The sequence below is a fragment of the Zonotrichia albicollis genome, chromosome 2 (genome assembly GCF_047830755.1).
Source record: "Zonotrichia albicollis isolate bZonAlb1 chromosome 2, bZonAlb1.hap1, whole genome shotgun sequence".
In the NCBI taxonomy this organism is placed as follows: domain Eukaryota; kingdom Metazoa; phylum Chordata; class Aves; order Passeriformes; family Passerellidae; genus Zonotrichia; species Zonotrichia albicollis.
The window spans coordinates 5,342,149-5,364,030 of NC_133820.1; the positions used below are offsets into that span (position 1 = coordinate 5,342,149).

At 47.8% G+C, this 21,882-nt stretch overlaps 1 protein-coding gene across 1 annotated transcript; it reads left to right on the forward strand.

Annotated features, from left to right (window-relative positions):
* The first annotated feature begins 2,186 nt into the window (after window positions 1-2,186).
* Window positions 2,187-21,542, forward strand: LOC102074169 (T-lymphocyte activation antigen CD80). Its single transcript, XM_014269835.3, has 7 exons — window positions 2,187-2,334; window positions 2,472-2,571; window positions 13,321-13,644; window positions 15,385-15,666; window positions 17,244-17,369; window positions 20,000-20,123; window positions 21,490-21,542. The coding sequence occupies exons 2-6, from the start codon at window positions 2,490-2,492 to the stop codon at window positions 20,104-20,106; spliced, it is 921 nt and encodes a 306-aa protein (XP_014125310.2). The 5' UTR covers window positions 2,187-2,334; window positions 2,472-2,489; the 3' UTR covers window positions 20,107-20,123; window positions 21,490-21,542.
* Window positions 21,543-21,882: the final 340 nt, after the last annotated feature.

The following is a 21,882-nucleotide window of genomic DNA, read 5'->3' on the forward strand; positions in this document are numbered from 1 at the left end:
CTTATTTCTGTGGGGATTTTGCTGTGAATTGGTGGGCTTATATTATTCTCTGCAGTGCTCAAAAAAGCACTGTCTTCTCTTCTGTGACTTCAGTATGAACGAGTCCTTTAACTTTGTTAACATCCTAAAGATGCATAACACCTCTTCCCTTGAGCTGATGGATTTCATGAATCAAGGATATGATATGTGCTTAGGGAAGCTTTAAGTGATGGAAAAATTACCACTTCTGCCTCTGATCAAAGCAGAGCAAAGCTCTTGACTGCTCCTCTCTCTGTTACTTCAGTCTCCTTGCAATCAGGGAAATCTCCGGAGGAGAAGGTACCAAGAATTGTAATACCTAGGAAAAGAGAAGGAGCCCTGCGTGAGAATAACACCCCTGAGCTCAGCTGTCTCTCTGAAATTTAGGCAGCTTTAGCTGGTCCAGGCTCTTCTGTGTGTGATAAGGGGTTGTGATATTTCCATACTACAGTCTGGCAGCTGATGAGCTCAGTTACTTTCCCTGGGACTGCTCATCCAAGAGCAGGGTTAAGTCCTGAGGAAGAAATGCAGACACAAACGTAACAGGCTGGAGTTTCCTTCTAGCTGTAATATGCTAATGTCAGAAATCTGTGTTTAAAAAAGGCTTGAATTTAAAATGAAAGTGAGGTGATGAACTGTACAGCTGCAGCAGGGTTGGCAGTAGCTCTGCAATGATAAGGATTCATGGTTAGACTAGCAGGAGAAAGTTTATTCCATCTGACTCACAGAGAGGCAGTCCCTGCCTGGGAGCTGGAGCTGTAGGGAAGCTCTGTGTGGCTGGCTCTGTTAATGACACTTTCTTCTCCTCTGAGCACCATGGAAACTCTTCTACGTAAGCACACGGTTCTGCTGTCATCTGCATTTGCAAACATGCTGGTGGGAAATGCACGGATGGAGCACGAATGTACAGGAATTAGATCACAGCCCAAAACACAAAACCCAGGCACTCAAAACCCTGCAATGGAGAAAGAGCCAGTCTGACTCAATAAGAGACTCCTCTCAGCCATTTCATGTACAATGATTTTCTCTCTACAGAAATGTTATAACCTGTATTTGATTTCTCTACAGAGTACCATCGTTTTAATTATGTCAAAATAAAAGCCTGATTTGTAATTCAACCCAGTCCATCTAATCTATCTAATTCAAGGAACCTGTACTGAAGAAAAACTGGAGCAATGTAGCAGCAAATCGTTTCTGATAAAAAGGATGCATTTCATTTAAATCAAAATAATTTAAACCAGCAAACCAGAAGTCTGCATTTAAATAAATTATTTGACTCTTGATTTGTATTTCCACTTTTTTTTCTCCTTGAAGAATACTCTGTTTTCATTGGTGTGCAACCGTCTTGCTGTGATTATTACAGCTGAATAAAACCCCTTACACTGTAACTACTTGCACCATACCAGGACTTATTTATTTTGCAGGAGGGTGTGCAGTATCTGTACAAATCTATATCACTTAGCAAGCATTTACTCCCTCGGGCTCTTACTTACTAAGTGGTTTGTTTTTCTGCCCGGAATTTGCTCTGGACTGGCTTGGGTTGGTGATGGCTCTGCCTTTCCAGGCTTCAAAGCAGGGATTGTGTGCAGGGATTGTTTGCACCTCTCCCCTTGGGGCCTTGGGTGAGCAGTGGGTGCCTCCTGGGGAAGGCAGGACACAGTGCTGGGGAGGCAAGTGCTGTTCCACTTCCACAGGGCTGGTGGATGCTCTCTGGTGACAACACGGCCGTCCACATTTGGCCCTGCTGCCACATCCTACTCCCTGTCCAGGTGCTCAGCCATGACATCCATCTCGTGCAGCCCAAGCAATCCTCCTTAAATTTTCTTTGGAAAATCCATTCCTTGATGGATTACATCCTGCTGGGCCTGAAATGGTGGCACAGGCATTGTGTTTAATTTCAAACACAGCTGTATGCAACTACTCCCAAAGCACCATCAGGGCTTCGCTCAGCTGCATTTTAACCTCCAAAGCCCCCAGCACCGCCTGACACTTACATCCAACAGGCAGGGTCCTTCTGTGTGACCCTCCTGGCTGGAGGAGCACCCAGAGCATCCCGAGGGATGGAGCCCATGGGGGTGACGAGGGCGCGGGCGCCGCATCCTGGCCATGGCGCACGCCCCGTGAGGAAGCCGTGGGCGGTGTGAGGTGACTTATGAGGCTGAGCAGCCTCCCAGCACTACAACTTCCCCCTGCACCCTGCCAGGGAGCGTTTCAGCAGCCTGGGACAGCAGCCAGGCCCCCATGGCCTGGCACTGAGCCCCTGCATCCTCCCTGCTCAGGGCTGGCCTCGGCGCTGCTCCGCCAGGGAAACGCCAGGTACCAGGGGAGGGAAATGCTGGGCTTGTGCTCGGGGTTTTTGGTGGTGGCAGCAGGCAGGAAGGAGAGGGACACAGAGGAGGGTGCTGTGACTCCTCAGGCTCCATTTCCCTAACCTTATTCCCCTCTCCTCCCAGCCCAGGAGCTGCAGGAAGATGATGTGCCTGCCCCCCTCCCCACCGGCGCTGAGGATGTGCCTGGGGCTCGGGCTCTTGGTGCTGCTCTGCCTTGGGATAGGTAAGCAGGAGCCAGGATGGGAGTGTGGGAAGGGGCTGGCAACCAGCAGCAGCACCCATGGGATGGTCAACAGGGGATGGTGGCCCTCAGGACACTCCTGGTGCCTGCTGCCAGGGCTGAGCCCAGGGTTTGGGACAGCTGGCACTTCACTGAGGAGCCCTCAGCTCTCGGCTTCCCAGGCCACTGCATCAGGCTGCTGGCTCCCAGACAGGCATGGTGCTCTCCCATCCCAGCCAGGGTGAGAGACATGAGGGTGAGAGAAATGAGGGTGTTTTTGGTCAGCTGATGTCTGTGGGGAGCACATGGCACAGCTCTTGGGCTTCGGTTTCGGTGGCAGCGTGGTTTCCGCAGCTTTTTGGGGGTTCAGAGTGGGTGCATGGTGGAAAAGATTGGCAAAGGTGGCAGCTCGGGGTGCTCTGCACCTCCTGGGCAGCTCAGCACAGAGCAGAGTTCTTTCTCCAGCAGCACAAATCCCCACTGAAGTCCTGCCTGGGCTGTCCCCTGTCCTTTTCTGAGGACTTGCCATAAATCTCACACAGATCGCTCCTCGCCTCAACAGGCTTGGGATGAGTCTTCTCAGATGTGTGAAATGTTAACCTGGAAACCACACAAAATTCACTACTGAGTTGGAGTTCGTTGTGGATGCAAAATAAGTTGTGCTTCTTGGCATTTTAGTTTTTCATTGCTGCTCCAGAGCAAACCTGGGCAGAACTGGGGCTTTTGTTAAAAATCAAGTGATGCAAAATGAGGAGCTTTTCATGCTCCTGTTGAGAAACAGGAGGTATTTGATGCCAGGCTTCATTTTGAGTTTCAGCCTCAGAATTTTAAGATAAAACTTGGAAAATTTATCAGGGAGTGAATTGCAGAGCTCACTTGTAAATGACCTCAAATGTTGCTCTGGGATCTCTGCTCTTCTGTCTTCCCCTCACTCCTTCCCCTGCCTCTGTGTTTGCAAAGCATCTGCCAAGCACAAATATATTTTGCTTGTATTTGCATCAGGCAGACAATCTATCATGAGATAGAGAGAACTGTTTCTCTCACAGTAATTTAAGAGCTTGTGGTATGTTAATAATGTAATTACAATAATATGGTAATTTGCCAGTCATGTAATTTCTCTGAAAATTATTCTGGTTAAAGGATGTATAAAGGATGCTAAAGGATGTATAGTTTGATGCATGCTAATATCCACTACTAGAAATAGGAGTTTGATAAGAAAACTAAGTGTTCCTCTAGTTTTACTTTTGGGGCACAATTTTTAGATGCTTTTCAAGCAACAACTCAGTGGAAGTTGTGGTGCCTCAGGGGCAGTGCTTGGCAGACTGATAATGTGGCTGATGCTCATATTTTCCTCTCTGTATGCACTCACACACACTCTGAACCCTTTCTGTCCAAAGATCAGCATTCCTACCTCAGTGCTCCTGGAAAATACATGGAGAGTACCCACTGAGGACTGGGTTTTAAAGCTGTGCTGGTGCTTGTGGGTGATGCCCTCTCCAGGCTGCCCACAGGGACCACAAGGACCCAGTCCTGACCTTGTTGTGGCAAAACAGTGGAGCCCTGGGTGTCTGCCATCAGCCTGGCAGTGACTTTCCACACAGTTCTGAGTGAGTCACCACGTTTACAGGACGTTTTACAGGAAATTACACATTTTACAGGACTGACCCCGCATGGGACTGCTCATGACCGCATCAAGGCACAGTCAGGGCTTGAGCCAGAGCCTGTGTCCTTGGTTTGGCCCAGGTGTGCTGATGCTGGCAAACCTCCCTGATGTAGCAAAAGGTTCAGGCAGCACTCTAGGATGGAAACATGTGCCCTCTGTAAAGCCCATGTGAGTGAAATAGTAACAGAGGGGATGCCAGGCTGAATTTTCATCTCATAGCAGTGGAAAGCAATAATGGGGGGCTTAATTAAAAGGGATTTGAAGGTTGTCTTTCATTGGAAAGGTTGAAGGTTGATTCATAAGAATTTCGTGTATGTGAAGCTATGTAGATCCATTTATTTTCTTTTGAATTGAATTTTGCTACTCTGATATTCACCTGAGGTGCCCCACTGAAATGCCGGTGTAATTTAGAGCTGCTTCTGGGATGTCATCTGCTGCTGAAGATGTCCATGAACAACACCCCCTTGTCTCAGCAGAAAATGGCAAAACAGCCTTGGTTACAGCATAAACACTTTTATTTATTATCTGAATGCACTGCTGGTATCCCCACGGGCTTGGTTTTGTCCTGCCATTGCACCTTCACACCTACATACAAATTTTAGGATGTTTTCAGTCCCAGTTTGTTATCCTAGAAAAATACAGCTTGAAGTCCCTTAGTGTGACCTTTCCCTGCCCTGTGTGCAAACACAGCACAGGCACTGACTTCAGGGACCCAGCAAGCCCAGCTTTGTGTCCATGGAGTATTTTTAAACTTCCCTGGAGTCTTTTCTTCCAGCTGGGGACCACTTAGCTCTCGGTTTCTTCCCAGGGGTGAAATTTTTTGAGAAGTTTTGAAGAAAATTCCCTACAGCTTTTCTAAATTACTGGAGAGTTGGGAAGGGAGGGGGAATATCCACTTCTGTCAGGCAGCAGTGGCTCACAGTAACTCATTCCGGGAATCCCCTTCCCTGCTGTGACTCCCAGCAAAGAGCGGAGCTGGGCTGCACAAAGGGACAGGGCTGACAAAGATTCCCTGTCTGGTGGCCACCCTGAATATTGAAGTGTTTAGCAATGAGCTTTAGGTGCTTGGTGTCTGATTTCCGTGCCAGCTCTGCTATGGGCTGTGCTGGGGCAGATTTCACAGTGGGGATGGCAGAAATTTTTCTTTACCCACCGGATTTGCCCACTTGATCAGCGGATGCAAATTGAGTTTCTGACCTATTCCCCTTCATGCCTTCAGCTGTTGTTTTAATTTCTTTTTTCGGATGAGTTTCTGTCTCCTGTTCCAGACATATGGGAAAAAAAACTCTTTCGAAACCCAGGGCAGCGGATCTAAGGAACTCCTCTTTCTGTCTGTCAGTCTGTCCAGAGTGAAACCTGCTGTAAGGGCTTGTCTGGAGAAACAGAAACCCAGCCAAAGCCCACTGCTCTTTGCTTATAGGGACTGTTTTACTTCTTCTCTAAGTGCTTCTTAGATGAAAGAATTTTTTAGGGAAAAAAACCACAGAAAATTAAACTTAGACAAGCTACATTTTTACACACAAAATAGAACTAAAAGCATAAATGCCCAGTTTGCAAGGCTATGGGTCAAATGTTCCTTTCACCCACATCATTTCCTTTTTCCAGTGAGATCGGAATGAACCCAGATAGCTGCAGTGACCTCGTGTTGCCCTGACTGCAGCAGCTTTTTTGCATTTCTTGGATCACTGAGACATCTGTATCCTTGTTGCCGTGTGCATCTTGGGCATTCCTGCGTTTAAACATGCAAAGTTTGGAGTGGACACTTTTGTTAATTGTGGTAGATTACCAGCAGAATATGCCACCCTTATGCCCTCTCACCTTTCCTGCTCATCACTGCCTTGATTCTGAGTTCCAAGTGTGGTTTCATGGGGGTAATTAATCTGATATAAATGACTGATGCTATCCCTCTGCCTCTCTTGTGGTTAGCTTTTTTCAGAGCCAGTTTGCTTTTACACCTGTGCTGTGCACCCTGAAAGGGAATGGATGCAGACAGGAGTCACAACTGAGGGACACAAACAGGTCATTGCCACCAGGAGATGCAACCCTGCTCCTCTCTGGTTTGTGATCCTCCTCTTCTTTGCACGTGTCTGATCCTTGGATTATCTACTGCACCCTCCAGCTTAGCAGAACGTTTCCTTTTTTCTCTTTTTTTAGACTGGTGTATTGAACCAGACTCTGGAGAGCCCTGCAAGGGGGAACAGGAACATGTGGGATGGAAGGGAAAGGGACCCAGATCCCCACTGCTTGCATGAGGAAGGCATGAGATCATTATGAGTTTGCTGTCTGGCTGCATCCCAAGGTCATGCCAGGCCAGGGGAGAATTTCCACATTGAGAGAAATTCTCACATAATTACAGAGTTTGTGTAGGAAAGGATCTTAAATCTTAATTTGTTTTGAGCTCTCTGCCATGGACACTTCCACTAGAGCAGGTAGCTCAGAGTCCTACCCAAACTGCCCTTGAACACCTTCAGGGCTGGGGCATCCACAACTTCCCTGGGCAACCTGAACCAGCACCTCACCCCCTCACAATAAATCCTTTCTTCCTAATATCTGATCTAAACCTTCCCTCCTTCAGCTTGAGGCCATTCTCCCTTGTCCTGTTGCTACATGTCCTTGTGAAAAGTCCCTCTCCAGCCTTCTTTAAGGCTCCTTTTAAGCACTGGAAAGCCTCTAAGGTCTCCCTGGAACCTTCTCTTCTCCAGGATGAAGGTTTCTCCTTCCCTTTAAGCATGTGTTTCCCAGTATAAATGCTGTGCTTGTGTGGATGTGGTATCCTCTATAGGGTGGCAAGGCAGGTGTGCTGGATGCAGTGAAGTCTGTTCACTTGGCACAAGGAGGTCAGTTTTGTTTTGAAATAGATTAACTTTATGTTTAATTGTAGCTATTCCGTCCCCTTTGGAGGGGCACCACCATTGGGAGTCTCAGGAGCTCATTTGAGAATATGTAAATCTTTCCCAACTCGGAAATGCCATGGGCTTTGCTTCTGCTTTTTCACTGTTATGCTTTTAAAATATCATTGGTCCCAGGGGACTGCCTGACTGAAAAGAAAGTGCTGACTGATGGCTAATGGTGGCATTTCTACCTACCCTGAGCTAAAAGGACATCCACTTTTTGATGAGCTCCAGTTCCTATCTATCACATAAAAAATTGTTAGAAAAGATGATTGAAGGAAGTCTCTGCTCACTGCTGCTCTTGCCTTAGCAGGCACCCTCTGGTGTAGTCCTAAGTGCCCTGCAGACAGGGATTTGGTCCATGTGGAAGTGTCCCCTTCTGCAGACAGGGATTTGGTCCCTGTGGAAGTGCTCCAGAGAGAGCAGAGCTCTGTCAGACACCGGTTCCTAAACAGAGAGATCCCTTCCCTGCCCTGCCCTGCTCTCAGTGCTCCAGCAGCACCTGCCCAAGGCTCTCCTTCCTCTCCCTCTCCCTCTGCAGCTTCTGGAGCTCCCAGACCCCTCTGGGCTCTCTGCTCTGCTTTCCTGAGGGTCCCAGTGGTTCATGACCACTCTCCATGCTGAGCTCTTATCCAGGGCTGTGTCCTCTCTGTCTGCAGAGCATCCGTGAGTCAGAGCCTGAGCACAGACCAGCTTTTCTAACAAGTTAAAACACTGCTGGCAGGCCTGCAGTGTTTTTGTTAGTGTTGCTATGGCTGTGGGCAAATACTTTACACCAAAAAAAAAAATTTAATTTGTGATTTTTTGACTTTGAAGAGGGCTTATGCGAGAGGTATCATACTTGATTTTCCTGGTTACTGGCTACTTTCACCTTCTATCAGTTTCAAGAGAGGACTGGCTGCTTGGGGAGCATGTGAGACAGAGATTTAGTAAGCACTGAAGAAAACTACAGCCTTAAGCAGTGGGGAGGACCTCGATTTCAGAAAGTGCTGTGAGGACAGTAGCATGCATGGCAGTGGTGCTGCAGGAATTAGGAAAATTATCTGAGAACATCTTCAGCTGGGAGATAAATATAGAGGAAGTACAAAGTGATCCTGTCAGCAAGAGACAGAGACTGCAGGGGGAAAAATTAACAAATTTATTTTTGTCTGTCTTTGTGGCAAATCTCCCCTACCAGCCCCTCTTACACAAATGCCACATCTAGCTTCTGCTCCCAAACCGGGAAATCAAGAGTGCTGAGCAGGATGCAGGAATTTGATCTCTAAAGGAAATTAAATATGCAAATTTTCTGAGGACATCTAGATTAAGGGGTGCTGCCAGCCCTTTTTTATTCTATCAGGGTCACCAGGCTGGGAATGGAGAAGGGGAGAAGGTTCAGAAAGTCTCTTCTTTCATTCGTTTCTCCAAGTCACAGACGTCCTTCTGTCCCCACGGCCGTGTGTCCCTGCTGGTTTGCAGAGCTCTCCATCCTCTCCTCCCACTCTGCAGTGGAGGGAAATGTCTAAGACGTGATCCAGTCCCCACCTGTGAGTAATTCAGGTTCCACATCCAGCTCCTTGCTGGATCTGACCTGCTGCCTGGTGCCAGGCTGAGAGCATCGCGGTGATTTGTGCAGGGTCGCGGCTTTACTCATGTTACAAACGCAGCAGCCTGGACATACCCGGGCAGCTGGCTTGGCCCAGGCTGACTCAGAGAGCAGGAGATTTGTATCTGCACAAGGCCTGAAACCCGAGCTGGTGCAGGAGGTGTCAGCTGGAGCCCCTCTGCCCAGGTATTTCAGATTCCCTCTTGTCTTCTCAGATGATAATTGCAGATCACCCTCTGGTTTTCAGAGCCCCTCCATGGCTTCAGGGATTTCTTCACTACAGGTGAAGGTGTGCAAACACACACAAAATAAAACAGTGTGTGAAGGCTGCTGATGGAGTGGGACACCAAAACACCCTGGGAGTGTTATAATAATTGCCAAATCTGCAGTATGGAGCTGGGCAAACCAGGGTTACTCCTTTGTTTAGAAGGAATGTGGCAGCATAAAGATGGGCAGTGCATAAAACCATGGCTGGGGTACCCTGAGGTTTTATGCACAGAAGAAAGCAAGGATGAACTTATAGAAAAACCTGTTCAGAGCATTTCCCTGCCTCAGAGCTGCCATGCCATCATCATGCCCTAGGATGAGCACCAGACACTGAGCCAGTGTCTCCACACAGAGGTTATCTGGGCATCCAGCAGGGTCTTGCTGCCATCAGTGTGTTCACAGGAGTCACTGATTTAAACACAAAACATTTCATGTGTAGCACAGGACATTTGCTGGCTTTTGCCTCCATGGAAATCCTGGGGAGGATCTCATTCCTCGTTGGTAAAATCACCTGGGATAAAGACAAGATCAAGGGGCAGTGTCTAGTCTTTTAAAGATTCAGCTTTTCAAAGTGGCTTGATTTTTTTACTCATTTGGCTTGGAAATCCCTGTAAAATACTGCAGTGCCCTCAAAGGATAAATCATGCAAGTTTGGGGTGAATGTGCTACTCACAAAAAGTGAGGGGTCTGGGCTGCAGAATTACCTGCAGAGTGGCAATCCCAGGTGCATGGTCCTGGGCAAAGGCAGTGATGCCATTAATTTATGATCAGAGATACCAGCTGCTGTTGCAAAAATAAATAGGGAACCAGAAGGAAAAAAAGCAAAGCTAGGCTCAGAAGGGCAGAGAAATGGGGAATGCAGGGGAAAAGAATGGCTTTGGAGCTTCTGTTCACCAGGACTTTTCTGGAGGTTTCCAGCAGTTTGAGGCTGCTTCTGCAGGGCATTGCTGGGTCCTTAGCTGCCTTTTGCTGTCACATCTCTGTGCCAGAGGAAATCTGCTCTCCTGTGCTGGCTGCATGTGTGGTCAGGATAACAAAGCTCTGTGTGGCTGGGGAATTTCTGGGTCAAGGCTTGGGCAAAGAGTGCAGGAAATAGGGATACAGGCTCTCCTGACTCTGGAGCAGACAAGGAGGAACAATTCTCCTCTATATTCCTTTCTGTTCCACTTGGCCCTGCTGCATGGGGCATCTGCAGCATACTTTGAATGAAGCAAACTTTCATGCCCAGGGAAGAGAAAGTCAGCCCTTCCATCAGTTCTGCATTGCCATGGGCTTCCAATGATGGAGTAATGTGTGTGCACAGCAAGAGAGTGGGTGGGCTCCAAGGGGTGGGAAGAGGAGGGATCTTTTTCTAGAAAAGTCATTAAAAATGATTTCCATGGTGAACACCTTTCCCACAGCCTGGCTGCAGAGAGCATTCAGCGCAGAAACGGCACAAAACTGGATTTTCATTTTTGCTTTGCAGTTCACCTCTAAAGTGAAAGGGGACTTTTGTAGGGCTGAATGACTCTTCATGGACTTTGGTTCCTTCAGGCTTGCAGCACTCAGGTTGCAGTTTCAAGGGTGCAGAGCCTTTTAAGGGTACTCATGACATCAGCAGGAGTTTCCAGCCCCTGCACATGTACTCCCGAGAAGGTTTTTGTTCTCCTTTTGGTTGCAAAGGAGACTCTGAGGGGCAAGGTAGGGAGAACCTCATGCAACTCATGATGTGATGTCACCCTGACATTTACTGTACACCTACTCTTCCCCTATTGCTGCAAAAGGAAATAGAAAATGATCCTTATCAGTCCCAAACTTTGACTGGATGTTTGACTGGCTGCTCTTTCGAGTCTCTCCAATAATAGTAAGAGCTGCACTGTGAGAACAAGCAAAGATGTGGTCAAAGATAAAAATACATGTACACACAAACACACACAGAGGAGCAGGAGGAGCAACTTCAGCAATCACAGCCTGAGGTGGGCTGCTTTTAAGGTGAACAGAACAAAATTCTTTCTCACACAGCATGTAATCAAACTGCACAACTCGTTGCCAGAGGATGTTGTGAATGCCAAAAATATATGTGCATTCCTGAAAGGGCATTGCTGAAAGGGCATTCCTGAAAGGGCAAGAACTCTTCCTGCAGGATAGGTCCAGTAGCAGCAATTTAATGCTGATGTCAAGAAATCCTGAGTTTCAGGCTGCAAAGGTTGGCAAGACAAGGCAGATTTTCTCCTGTGTGGAAGAATTAGTTTTTCTCTCATTTTGTTACCAGTTGATGGCTGACAGAGGTCAGTCTGCTGAGCAGCTCCTGGCCTGCCCCAGCCTGGTTGCTCAGGATCAGCAATGCATTAGAAGGGGAAGTACAGGAAGTGGGGGAAATAATGAAACTTTCCCTTTGGAAAACCAGTGGAGTGGCTGAGTAGAAGGAAACCAGTTAAAAAAGAAGTTGCTAATTTAATTACATATTCTATTTTAACTAATATTAAAACACTCCATAGTGTTGCCAGGACCTCCACAGTATTTTTGGTGTGTTTCCTACGGATTTAATGTCAAGTATGCAAGTGGGGCAGGGCTGGGTGTGCAGCAGGGGAGAGGAGTGAAATTTATTTCATAGAATCACAGAATCATTTAGGTTGGAAATGACCTTTAAGATCTTTGAGCCCAGCCTTTAACTCAGCCCTGCTGAGTCCATCAATAAACCATGTCCCTGAGTGCCACATCCACAGGTCTGTTAAATGTTCTGTTTGTGTCTGGCCTTTACTCCAGCTGTGCTGGGGCTCTGGCTGAGCATCTGCCTGTCTCCCTCCAGCGCTGGCAGCTGTGGGATTGTGAGCGAGTCACCGCAGGGGTCTTGCTGTGACAGTGGCCCCAGGGTCCGTGAGTCACCCCAGGGTCTGTGAGTCACTGCTAAGCAAATGAGGGCTGGCCGGGAAGCAGCTGGTGGCTGCCTTGGACGCGGCTGAATGTGAATGCCGCAGCATCCCGCTCCGGCCTGGGAGCTGCATCTGCCTTGGACAGCGGGGCTGCAGTGGGGCTGGGGCTGCCAGGGGTGAGCCAGCATCAGCCAGGCTGTGCTGGGGCAGCGTTCTGAGGCTCAGCTTTGTGCTTTGCTCAGCTCACACTCAGGCTCAGCACGTGGGCCGTCCCCTGCACCGGTGGGTGATGCTGCGCTGTCCCCGTCAGTGACACGCAGCCGGGCAGGACTTTCCAGCTTCCTCTCAGGTGTGTTTGCTGAGGTGTGTTCTGCAGGGAAAGAAGAGGGAATCTGAATCTCTTCTGTCCTGAGGACAGCTCTTTCCTTGTTTTTCTGCTCTCAGGAGTGTAACAGATTGATATCCCACTTCCACCACTGGAGATGAGTGCCAGGCCAGCAGGACAGAGAGCAGCCTGATCTTCTGGACTAACAAAGCTGCGTGCACATCATCCCCAGGCTTGCACTAACTCAGGTGCAGCTCAGGGGTCTGTGTCCGTGCTGGGTCACTTTCCAGCAGCAGCAGGAACTTCTTGCTGGGCTGCTCCCTCGGATGTGGAAAGAGGAAGGAGTGGGAAAGCAAGGCGGATCACGACAGCGGGGTGGTTAGTTGGGGAATTACTACTCACATACTCAAAGTTGTACCTAATTTCACCCTGCAAGGGTCTCAACTATTGTTGTCAGCACATGGCTGTACTCCAGGTATGGCGCCAGCACAGTCACTGGCCAGGAGCTGGGGAACATCTGTGCTGGTTCCACGTCATCCCATGAGCTTTCACAAAGATAAATTTGTTCTAGCTAGACTAGGCAAAATTGTTCATTTGATAATGCTGGAAGGCTGATGATAGTGTGGCTGCAACTTTTGTGTATCATTGTAGGGCTGATTCTATTTTCTAGGATCTTGAATGTTTTGGGGATTTTTCCCTTATGAAAATATAACTACCAAAAATCCCTGAGCCCCCCTGAGCAAATAGTCCACTGTGGCCCTGTTAGGCATGCAGAGAACCCAGTGGAGAGTGACACAGATTTTCCAAACACCAGGCTCTGAAAAGGGAGAGCAGAGGAGATAGCAGTTTGTGCATGTGTGTTCCTATCCCTGTTTTCAAAGGGACCAGCAAAATTTGTGTTCAGGCAAGCACCTCTCCTGCCTTTGCCTTCAGCAATCCCTGTGTGCCTGCTGGGTCATGATCCTGAGTGGGGGTGGAGTGTGGTGTACCAGGCAGTGCCCAAGGATGGCTGCCCTCAGTGCAGAGCTGAGGCTGTTGAACAGCTCAGGGGCTGATTGATGAGGGATGTGAGCAGTCAGAGCTAAAGGGGTGAGCTTTGGGCAGCAGGTCCTGGCACAAGGCTGCGCCACTCACTGACTCACTGGCTCCTCTTTGCCCCTCCCCTGCAGGCCAAGCCCTGGAGAAGAAAGTGGTCAGAAGCAAAGCGGGGGAAAAGGCCAGCCTGCCTTGCTGCCATGAAATCCCCAGCTCAGAAAGCCTGCACAAGTACCGGGTGTACTGGCAGAAGAACGTCACCGACGTGGTGCTGGCCTACTCCGAGGGGAAGGTGATCTCCCAGCACGAGCGGTACCAGAACCGCACAGAGATGGACCCCTGGAACCTCACGCTGTGGATCTCCCCCGTGGAGATCCTGGACAACGGCTCCTACCAGTGCGTGGTTCAGCGCAACTCTGTGCTGGTGTGCAGCGAGTCTGTCATCCTCTCTGTCACAGGTACAGGCATTGCCTCCTGTCACTGACACCTGGCTCCTCCTGCCTCTCCAGTGCCGGCTTCTGGGGGTCAGGGATGCTCTTCCAAGCTTTTTCATACCGTAGCAGACAGACTTTCATCAGGAAGCTTGAAAGAGTGTTAACTTGCTAAGTTACAGTAATGAAAGCTTATTAACTGCTTCCATTCCAGCAGCCTCCCTTCTTACCTTTCTAAACCAGCCCCAGGTACAGAAGTTTTTTCCCAACCTTTCCCCTTGATGTCTTCCTCTTGTGAAAGGATCCCTCCTGAGGCCCTCCCCAGGTACCACTGGTGATGGGTGCCTGAGGCAGCTGTCTTTGGGGCAAAACAAAACCAAGCCCTCAGTCTTACCCTTAGCAAGACCAAGCATTCAAGAGAAATAGGGTGGCCATGGCAGCATCCCAGCCCTGCATCCAAACCCCCGTGGAGCCAGCTGCACTGCAGCTCCACAGCCTAAGGCTGAATTAATCATGGAGCTTTGAGGCTTTTTACATTAAAGAAACCGAGTTCCTTTGTTCAAAATGAATCTGAATCTTCTCTTAGATTGGTAGCCCACAAAAAGTTCCACTGACAGTTTCCATTTCCACCGGCGTTTTTGTGGCAGTTGATCTCAACCAGAGATACCAGTGACATATATAAATATATACATGCATTTGAATACCTTTAACAGCAGAGAGTTACATGCATCTTCCAGATAAGTCAGGAGATTTGGCAACAAAAAAAAAGACAAGCTCCTGAGGTTTGGCCATTTCCTGCTGGTCTGAGGGCATATGTGCACGGAGACAAATTTAGTGATCTTTCTGGGAACTGGCATGAAAAAAGGGAAGTGTACTGCCAGCACCTTTTTTAAACCATGAGGGTTGAGGAGTTAACTGCATAAAACCCATAAAACTACGGATCTCTTTTCCTGTCCCCAAATACTCCAGTTTCCTTCTGGCCAGAAATCCCCTTGCTGTCTTAACAGGCCAGCTGAAATAATTATGGCAGACTATAGGGGCCTGAGTAAATATTATGTATGGCAATAAAAGATCTCTGTATTGTATAAGTGACCCTGCCTCGATTCTAGTTATTGCAAATGGGCTGCAGCTGTGATGGGCAGCAACTGTGGCTAGTGAAGATAACTGGGATAAAAGTGGGTGGGTTGGTCAGGGAGAGCCTTGGAGGGGCCCTGGTGAAGAAGCAGGAACAGCTCTGCTGTGAAGAGCTGCTTGTGAGAAAACCACCCAGAAGGCATGGGGCTCTAGAAATATGATAATAACAATATGAATACCACAGCAGACCTCTGCTCCCTTTGGTGAGCTGGGATAAAGTTATTGTGGGGATCAGGAAAGGGAAATGCTGGAATCAGGCTGGGACATCTGAAGGAGATTTCCAGACTGGATGGCAGTGGGCCTGGAGGGAAAACTGTCTCTCCTTGCTTGCCACTGCTCAGCCACACAGTGTTGGGCAAGTTCCTTTCACTAGTGACTGGTTGCTTGGTATCCCAGCCCATAAGCAAAAAAAACTTCCCATGGTGAGTGCCCTTCAGGTGGGGGAGTCTTTGCTTTGGCTGTGGGTTTTGGGGGCTGCAGACCTCTCTGAGGCCTGACAGAATGGTAACCAAACCATTTGGTTTTGGGGGTGCAACCCTCTCTGAGGCCTGACAGAATGGTAACCATTTGGTTTTGGGGGTGCAACCCTCTCTGAGGCCTGACAGAATGGTAACCAAACCTCTCTTGCTGCAGCTGACTTCAGCAAGCCCAACATTACGGCAGAAGTGACCGCTGACTCCTGCGAGTCGACTGAGATGGTGATAACCTGTTCTTCTCACGGAGGTTTCCCCAAGGCCACACTCTCTGGAGCCCTCAACAACATGTCCGTGGAGTGGAATGCCAGCTGGGTGTCTGAGTCCAGCTTCAGCCCCTACAACGTCACTGGAAAAAGGGTGCTCAACGTGACCAAAGACGTCACCATCACTTGCTCCGTTGAATACAGTGGCTTTGCTATGTCCACCAGTTTGCTTCTGAGTATGTTTTATTCGTGTTTTTTGTAACAAAACTATTTTCTTGCATCTGCTGAGTTACCTCTATAGAATGCAGCAGATTTTGTGCAAGTGTTCATGCAAGGATCACCCAATGATCCTGCCTTTGAATTATACACCGAAATATTTTAGAGGCTGGAAGATAGCTGGGGTGGGAAGGGAGAGTTATAACACTGAAACAGTGACTGACAAGCAGAGGCAGCTCTGTCTTCCTGCTGCTCTGAGAGCTGAACTGGATCCTGTTGTGACCTGGTAATGTCACATTTGGTGGCTCTCTGAGGCTGCCACCACCCCGTGCCCCTCCATACCAGCATGGTTTTGCTGCCAGCTGTGTGACACAGACCTGGTATTTGAACAGAGGGACCAGAGAAACGTGTGTGCTTTAATAGCCACAGGCTGCACTTTAAAAGAATTTCCTCATTTAACAAGCATGTTTGTCCCTGCTTCAGTGAAAGAAACTGTCAGCTGGGGTCTAGACAAAATTCTGCTTTCAAATGTAACATAGGGTTAACTCATAGGAAAAGAATTCCATCACTGAGCATGGCTTAGAAGTGATGGCATAATAGATAAGTCTGTGCTTTGAAAAGCTTGAGGCACAAGTGGAAACAGCGTGAGGGAAGGCAGCACACTACATTCCAGATGTTTTGCAGTAGAAGGGGATTTGCAAGAAAATTCGTAAAACCAAAAGGATTTTTTTTTTCCATGTTGTTACCAAAAAAGTATTCTGAAATATCTCTGGGTCTGATGTTTTTACTGTGGAGATAAGGGCACCTTCAAGGGAAGGCAGAGGAGCAGCATTTTTCCTAGGGAATTGTACCTTATTCATCAAGGTAGCTTATTCATCTATCTTACTAAAATCAAAGGGGCTTGTGGGGAGAAGTGCCATTCAGCTTCAGAACAAATGCCAGGAACTAGTGCTTTATGAATATTGGCTGTGGCTGGATGTAGAGCATAATGTCCCTAACGAAGGGAGAACAAGGTTATGAATAGCTCACTACACAGAAACAGAGAGAGCAACAACAAAAAGAAAAGCAGCAATCAGAGCAGGGTGCAGTGACACAGCCACAGCAGTCACAAACCCCCCACTTTTTGGCTTTTAGGATGTGGAACCACTCCCATTTTGGTATGCATTCTGCTTCACCTGTGACTCCAAAAGGAAAAGAATTAGACATAAATCTGCTGAAAACAGTAAGGAAAAGTGCAGAGTATCTTTGAGAGCAGAAATTTTCTAGCTGTGAACTCAGAGTTTTCCACCAAGCGTAGCTCATTTCCCTGAAACAGTTTGTGTGTCTTTAAATATTTCCTGTTCAGTCCTGTTCTGCACAAAGACCCAGCCTCTTAGGTTCAGTGTGTTAAAAATTTCAGCCCATAGCAAATGTGGTTGAATGGAAGAAATTTAGGTGAAATTTCAGCTTTGTTTGCCTGTTTATTGAGTAAATCAATTTTCAGGCTGAATAGCTGAGTTAGAATTTGGCCAGAACCCCTGAAATTCACATACCTGCTCTTACATGAAAACGCCAATATCCTTTAAGGTTTATTTATGTTTTATTTCTCCTGTTTCAGAAAAAACAAACAACTGCGTGGTTCCTCCTGCGCCTCTGCCTTATAATGTCATTACTGCTTCAATTATCATCGTTATCACCTTCATTCTGGCTATCACCCTGGCTGCAAGATACCTCCCAAGGCATGGTAAGTGCAGCTTCCTTTTTCAGGAAGGTGTTTCTTAGTGCTGATGAAGTTTCTATGTAGGATACACATTTATAGCAACTTTGCTGTCACACCAGGTATTTCTGTACCTTCTTCTCATTTCCCTTTTTTTTTTTTTTTTTCCCCTTTAGCATCCACTGTCACAAAATCTAAGTCTAGCTCATGATTTTGTGTGCAGGAAACACTGGAGTTCAGGTTTGAGAGTGGAGAGGTGACAGGGAGTTTTGACAGCAGATCAAACAATTTCCAAAATCAGGGATAATGAAGAGGTTCACAAAGGTTCATTTTTATGTATTAAGATGCTTTAAGATACTTTAGAATGCCAAGAATCTTGGTGATCATGATAGATACAACTGAGCACTGAGAGCTTCAAAACTGGATCTCTCTCCACACCCTACATCATCCCTCAGAAAGTCACTGAGCCAAAGTAACAAAAATACCTTGTGTTAGGGCCACAGGAAAGACTTCAGCAGAGCAATGTCCCACTTTTATGAGAACACCAACCAGGAGAGTTAGGTTTGTGTTCTTTGTACAGCCAAAATTAGCACAGGAAAAGTGTCTGGTCCCACCTTGTGAAGTCTTCAGTGACTCCAGCCAAGTCTCCAAGAGTTTTTCAATGGCAAAGGGGACCTCAGATATCTCAGGGTTGGTGGGCAGCTGAGTTATTTATTTTTTTATCTTCAGAAAAATCCTATCTGTTAGCTGTTGCTCCTAATCATGTCTAAGCTGACCTTGCCAGAAAGTCCCTGAAGATGTGGGCAGGCATTTAATGGATTTATGAAGGCAGGTAGGATTGAAAGTCAACAGCAGTGGGTGCCTTATGCACAGCCTGTGAGCATCTTTGCAGAGCAGCCCTGGAAATACATGAGGGTAAATAACACCCAGCTGAGTTCTGCCAGGCCACATCTGGGGATGAGAATCCCACACTGAGGGCTCTGTGCTCAGGCCACTTTCACCCCCTGGCCATGGTATTCCCCCTTGGAAAAGGTCATTTCTGGGCAGCAAGGGCTCAGCCCTCTCACAGACACCTCCAAGTTTTCCCAGCTTCTGTCTTCTGGTACCTCTACTTCAATTTCACACAAATTCACTCCCAAGGCACATGTGTGGAGGTCTCATTACTATTTTTCTTTTCCCCTCCTCATCAACCACATCCCTTCAAAAATCCAATGTGACCACTGAGTCAAGCTGGGCTAATTTCCTTTCAGTGTTTTATCACAAAGAAAGGAAGTTTCTGGAAGGCTGAGGCTCTGGGTCACACCTGTGCAGCTCCTCATTTTCCACCCCTGTGCCCTCATGACACCAGTGCCAGTTCTTCTCCCCTGCTGTTCCCTGGGGCTGTGTCAACAGGAAAGCAACAAGCAGGCTGAAACCAAGAAAATCACAGTTGATCACAGCCTGTGCTGTTAGCTGCATGTATAATGAACTTCTAATTATAGGAGAAAATGAACTGGAATCAGAAGATTTGGCTCTCAACAAATATAGGCTGGAAATTAAAAGGTTCCTTACCATTAAATTAGCAAGATCCTGGAGCACACTGAAATAGCCTTTTAAATAGGAACTGAGTTGCTTTGAAAGCAGATGTAAAAAGCATACCCATGTGGTAGAATGCAATCACCTGCAAACAGCATGGCACATGGCCAAATTAACTGGAATTTCCCTTTTAGTCCCACTTCCATAATATGCCCAGGGAGTAGATTTACTGAGTCAGGTGGTGCTATTTGGTTCGGCCAATTTCCAGACCAGGCATGGAAGAAACTGTAAAAGAAACTGCAAGAAGTGTAAGAAACTGAAGCCAGAGCTTGCATCCAGCTTTCCAGTTTGTGTGGTTGTCCCATTTCAGTGCTGCTGTGCACGGGCACCTGTCTGGGAAGGGCAGGATCTGCCCCAAGACGCTTCCTGTGGGTGCTGCTGCAGGTCAAGAGCTCTCCTGGGAGCTCAGAATAGGTCTGAGAGTGCCTCTGTTGTTCTGGGCTATGGAAAGCTGAGTCAGGAGCTGCTAAGAGTGGTTTCTGAGCTCAAAAAGCCATGCTTCAAAGAGCTGAAGTGTGGGAGGGAGGAATAGAAAGGCAGAGCAAAACAAAACTAAAAAGTTCTCAGATCCGTGATTGTTGTGGTAGCCAGAACAATCAGGTGCTTTGTTGAGGTTCACAGCCGCCTACTCTGAGGAGCTCACAGCCTGTTTTGCAGTAATTTAAAAATGAAAACACAGAGCACCAAGATTAGATGTCACCTAAAGAATAGTTTAGGATTCACGTGTCATAATTTGTGCCAGCACCTTTGCACAAGATTCAACTTGAACTACTGAAATTCAGCCATAGATGGTGAGATATTAAGGGGATCTGCTTAATCTGGGATCCTCTTAAAGCACTGAAAGGATTTGTTGGTTTTAACACAGGCATTCTTTCACTCGATAGGTAAACTTCAATTAGTGACATGGAACTTCCATCATTATTTCCCTTCTGACCTTATCTCAGCATGTTTCAACCTGTTCTTGTGCCCTGTGCTAACGAGAGCAGTTTTATCCCCATGACAGTATATAGATAATATTTATTTGTAACAGAGCTCTCTATCAGCACCATATCCATATACTAATAAAGGATCTTCTTTTTCAGTTTGTTCCCGCTGTTGCAATCCCCAGGATTCTGTGGAAGAGGGTGTGAAAGAACACACAAAGGCACCCATGAGCTATAAAGTGACAGCTGAAACATCATCTGTATGACCAGATAGCATTTGCAGGTACTTTTCTTCACTCTCCTCTTGGCAAAACAGTTTCTCAAATACCACTGCATGGTTGTGCAATGTTGGCTCAAACCAGCACGGGTCACCCAGCTGTCAGATCTGCAGGGACATCCCCTGCCATTGCCCCTGTGCTCATTTCATGGGCCTCCCAGCTGAACACTGGGCAGTGTTTTTGGGCTCCTGTTGGGCTCATTTGTGAGTCACTCGTCCCTACCTCAGGTGCCACACGTGGCTTCACCCTCCAGAGGGTCTGGCTGATTCCCTGTGAGCCTGACCTGATGCCTCAGCATGGGAACATCACTGATGATAGAAACTGAGCATTGACCAAATGGTGGTAAGGGAGGGAGAGCAAAAGAACGACTCCAGCTTTCCCAGTATGATCAGACATGCCTGTCCACTGCTGAGATATGTCCATTCCCTTCAGCAGCTGCAAGAACAGAGAAGGAAAATTTCCTCCCTCAAGCTGGCCCAGAAAACACTCATATTTTAAAAGGAGTTGCTTTTGATAATGGAGTGTTACAAAAGAAGGGCTGGGGAAGTCTGGCTTGCCAAGGTTTTATGATTACAAAGGATTATATTTGCTTTGGCTTGAGAGCTCAGCAGTTTTCAGGGCTGTGTCCTCCAAAAAGACACTTTAGTGAAGATTAGCAGCTAACTGTTCTTATTCACATCATTATCCAGGTGACTGCATGTCCTGCTCTCACCACAGCGTGGGGAATTGCCAGGGTACTGCCTGCAGAATTGCCAGGGTAATGCCCTACAGCAACAGCTGTGGGGTCCTGGAAGTCACGACTTTGTCAAACTGTGCCCTGCAGAATCTAAAAATTCAATAGCTTGGAGATGGAAAGGAGGGGAAACTCTCATTCAGGCCACTTGTCTCATTTCCAAACCTCACCACCCACTCATGTTTTCCTCTGGGGAAGGCCCTGTCTGGAACAGATACTAGAGCCTTGGTTAGCATGAATTTGGGGGAGTTTTGTGATGGGAGTGGCAGGAGTTCACCTACAGAATAAACCCATTCTCTTTTGCTGTAAGAGTTTGCCAGGATTTTCCTGTAGGTGGCTGGTGCTTCCCGACTCCAGCTGTCTGTGGAGTGGGATGGAAGCTGTGCTTCCTTGGTGGCTGACTGCCATGTCCTGCTGCTGCTTAAAGAGGGAAGCACGTTCCCGAGTCATCCTCACTCTGTTCCCAAGGCTTTTGCGGGGAGCGTGGGCCAGAACAGCTCCGAGTTTAGGGAGCAGGAGCCCTCTTGTGGAGGGCTCTCGCAGGTGATACCTGTTTGTCATTACTGGGCTACATTTAAGGTGTGAAAAAAAACCAAAAAACAAAAAAATCAGTGACATCTCTTCCTTGGGCCCCTCAGATTCTTCCCGCTGTGCGTCCCGCGCTGCAGACTCCACTTCTGGTTGCACAGCTGCCTTGGCTCTCTGCGAGGGGGTGGCAGCAGCAGAACTCTCTGCTCACCACGGCTGGAACACGATCTCCTGTGGACGATGCAAACCCTGCCCACGCCACCGAAGCCCCGCGGTGGCCTCGTTACAGGGATTCCAGCTGAGAGGAGCCTCCGTGTTCCTGCAGTGGCAGAAGGATGTCACCAGTGCCACACCAGGACTTCAGCAACCTGCTCTGTGACAACTCTCTGTGACAATCAGGGACCTGCAGAGCCCTAGCAGGGAGCAAATGCCCACCTACCCCTTCAATAACACGGAGCTGCCCTTTGGGACACCCCAAATCCTGACATGCAATCTCATCAGTT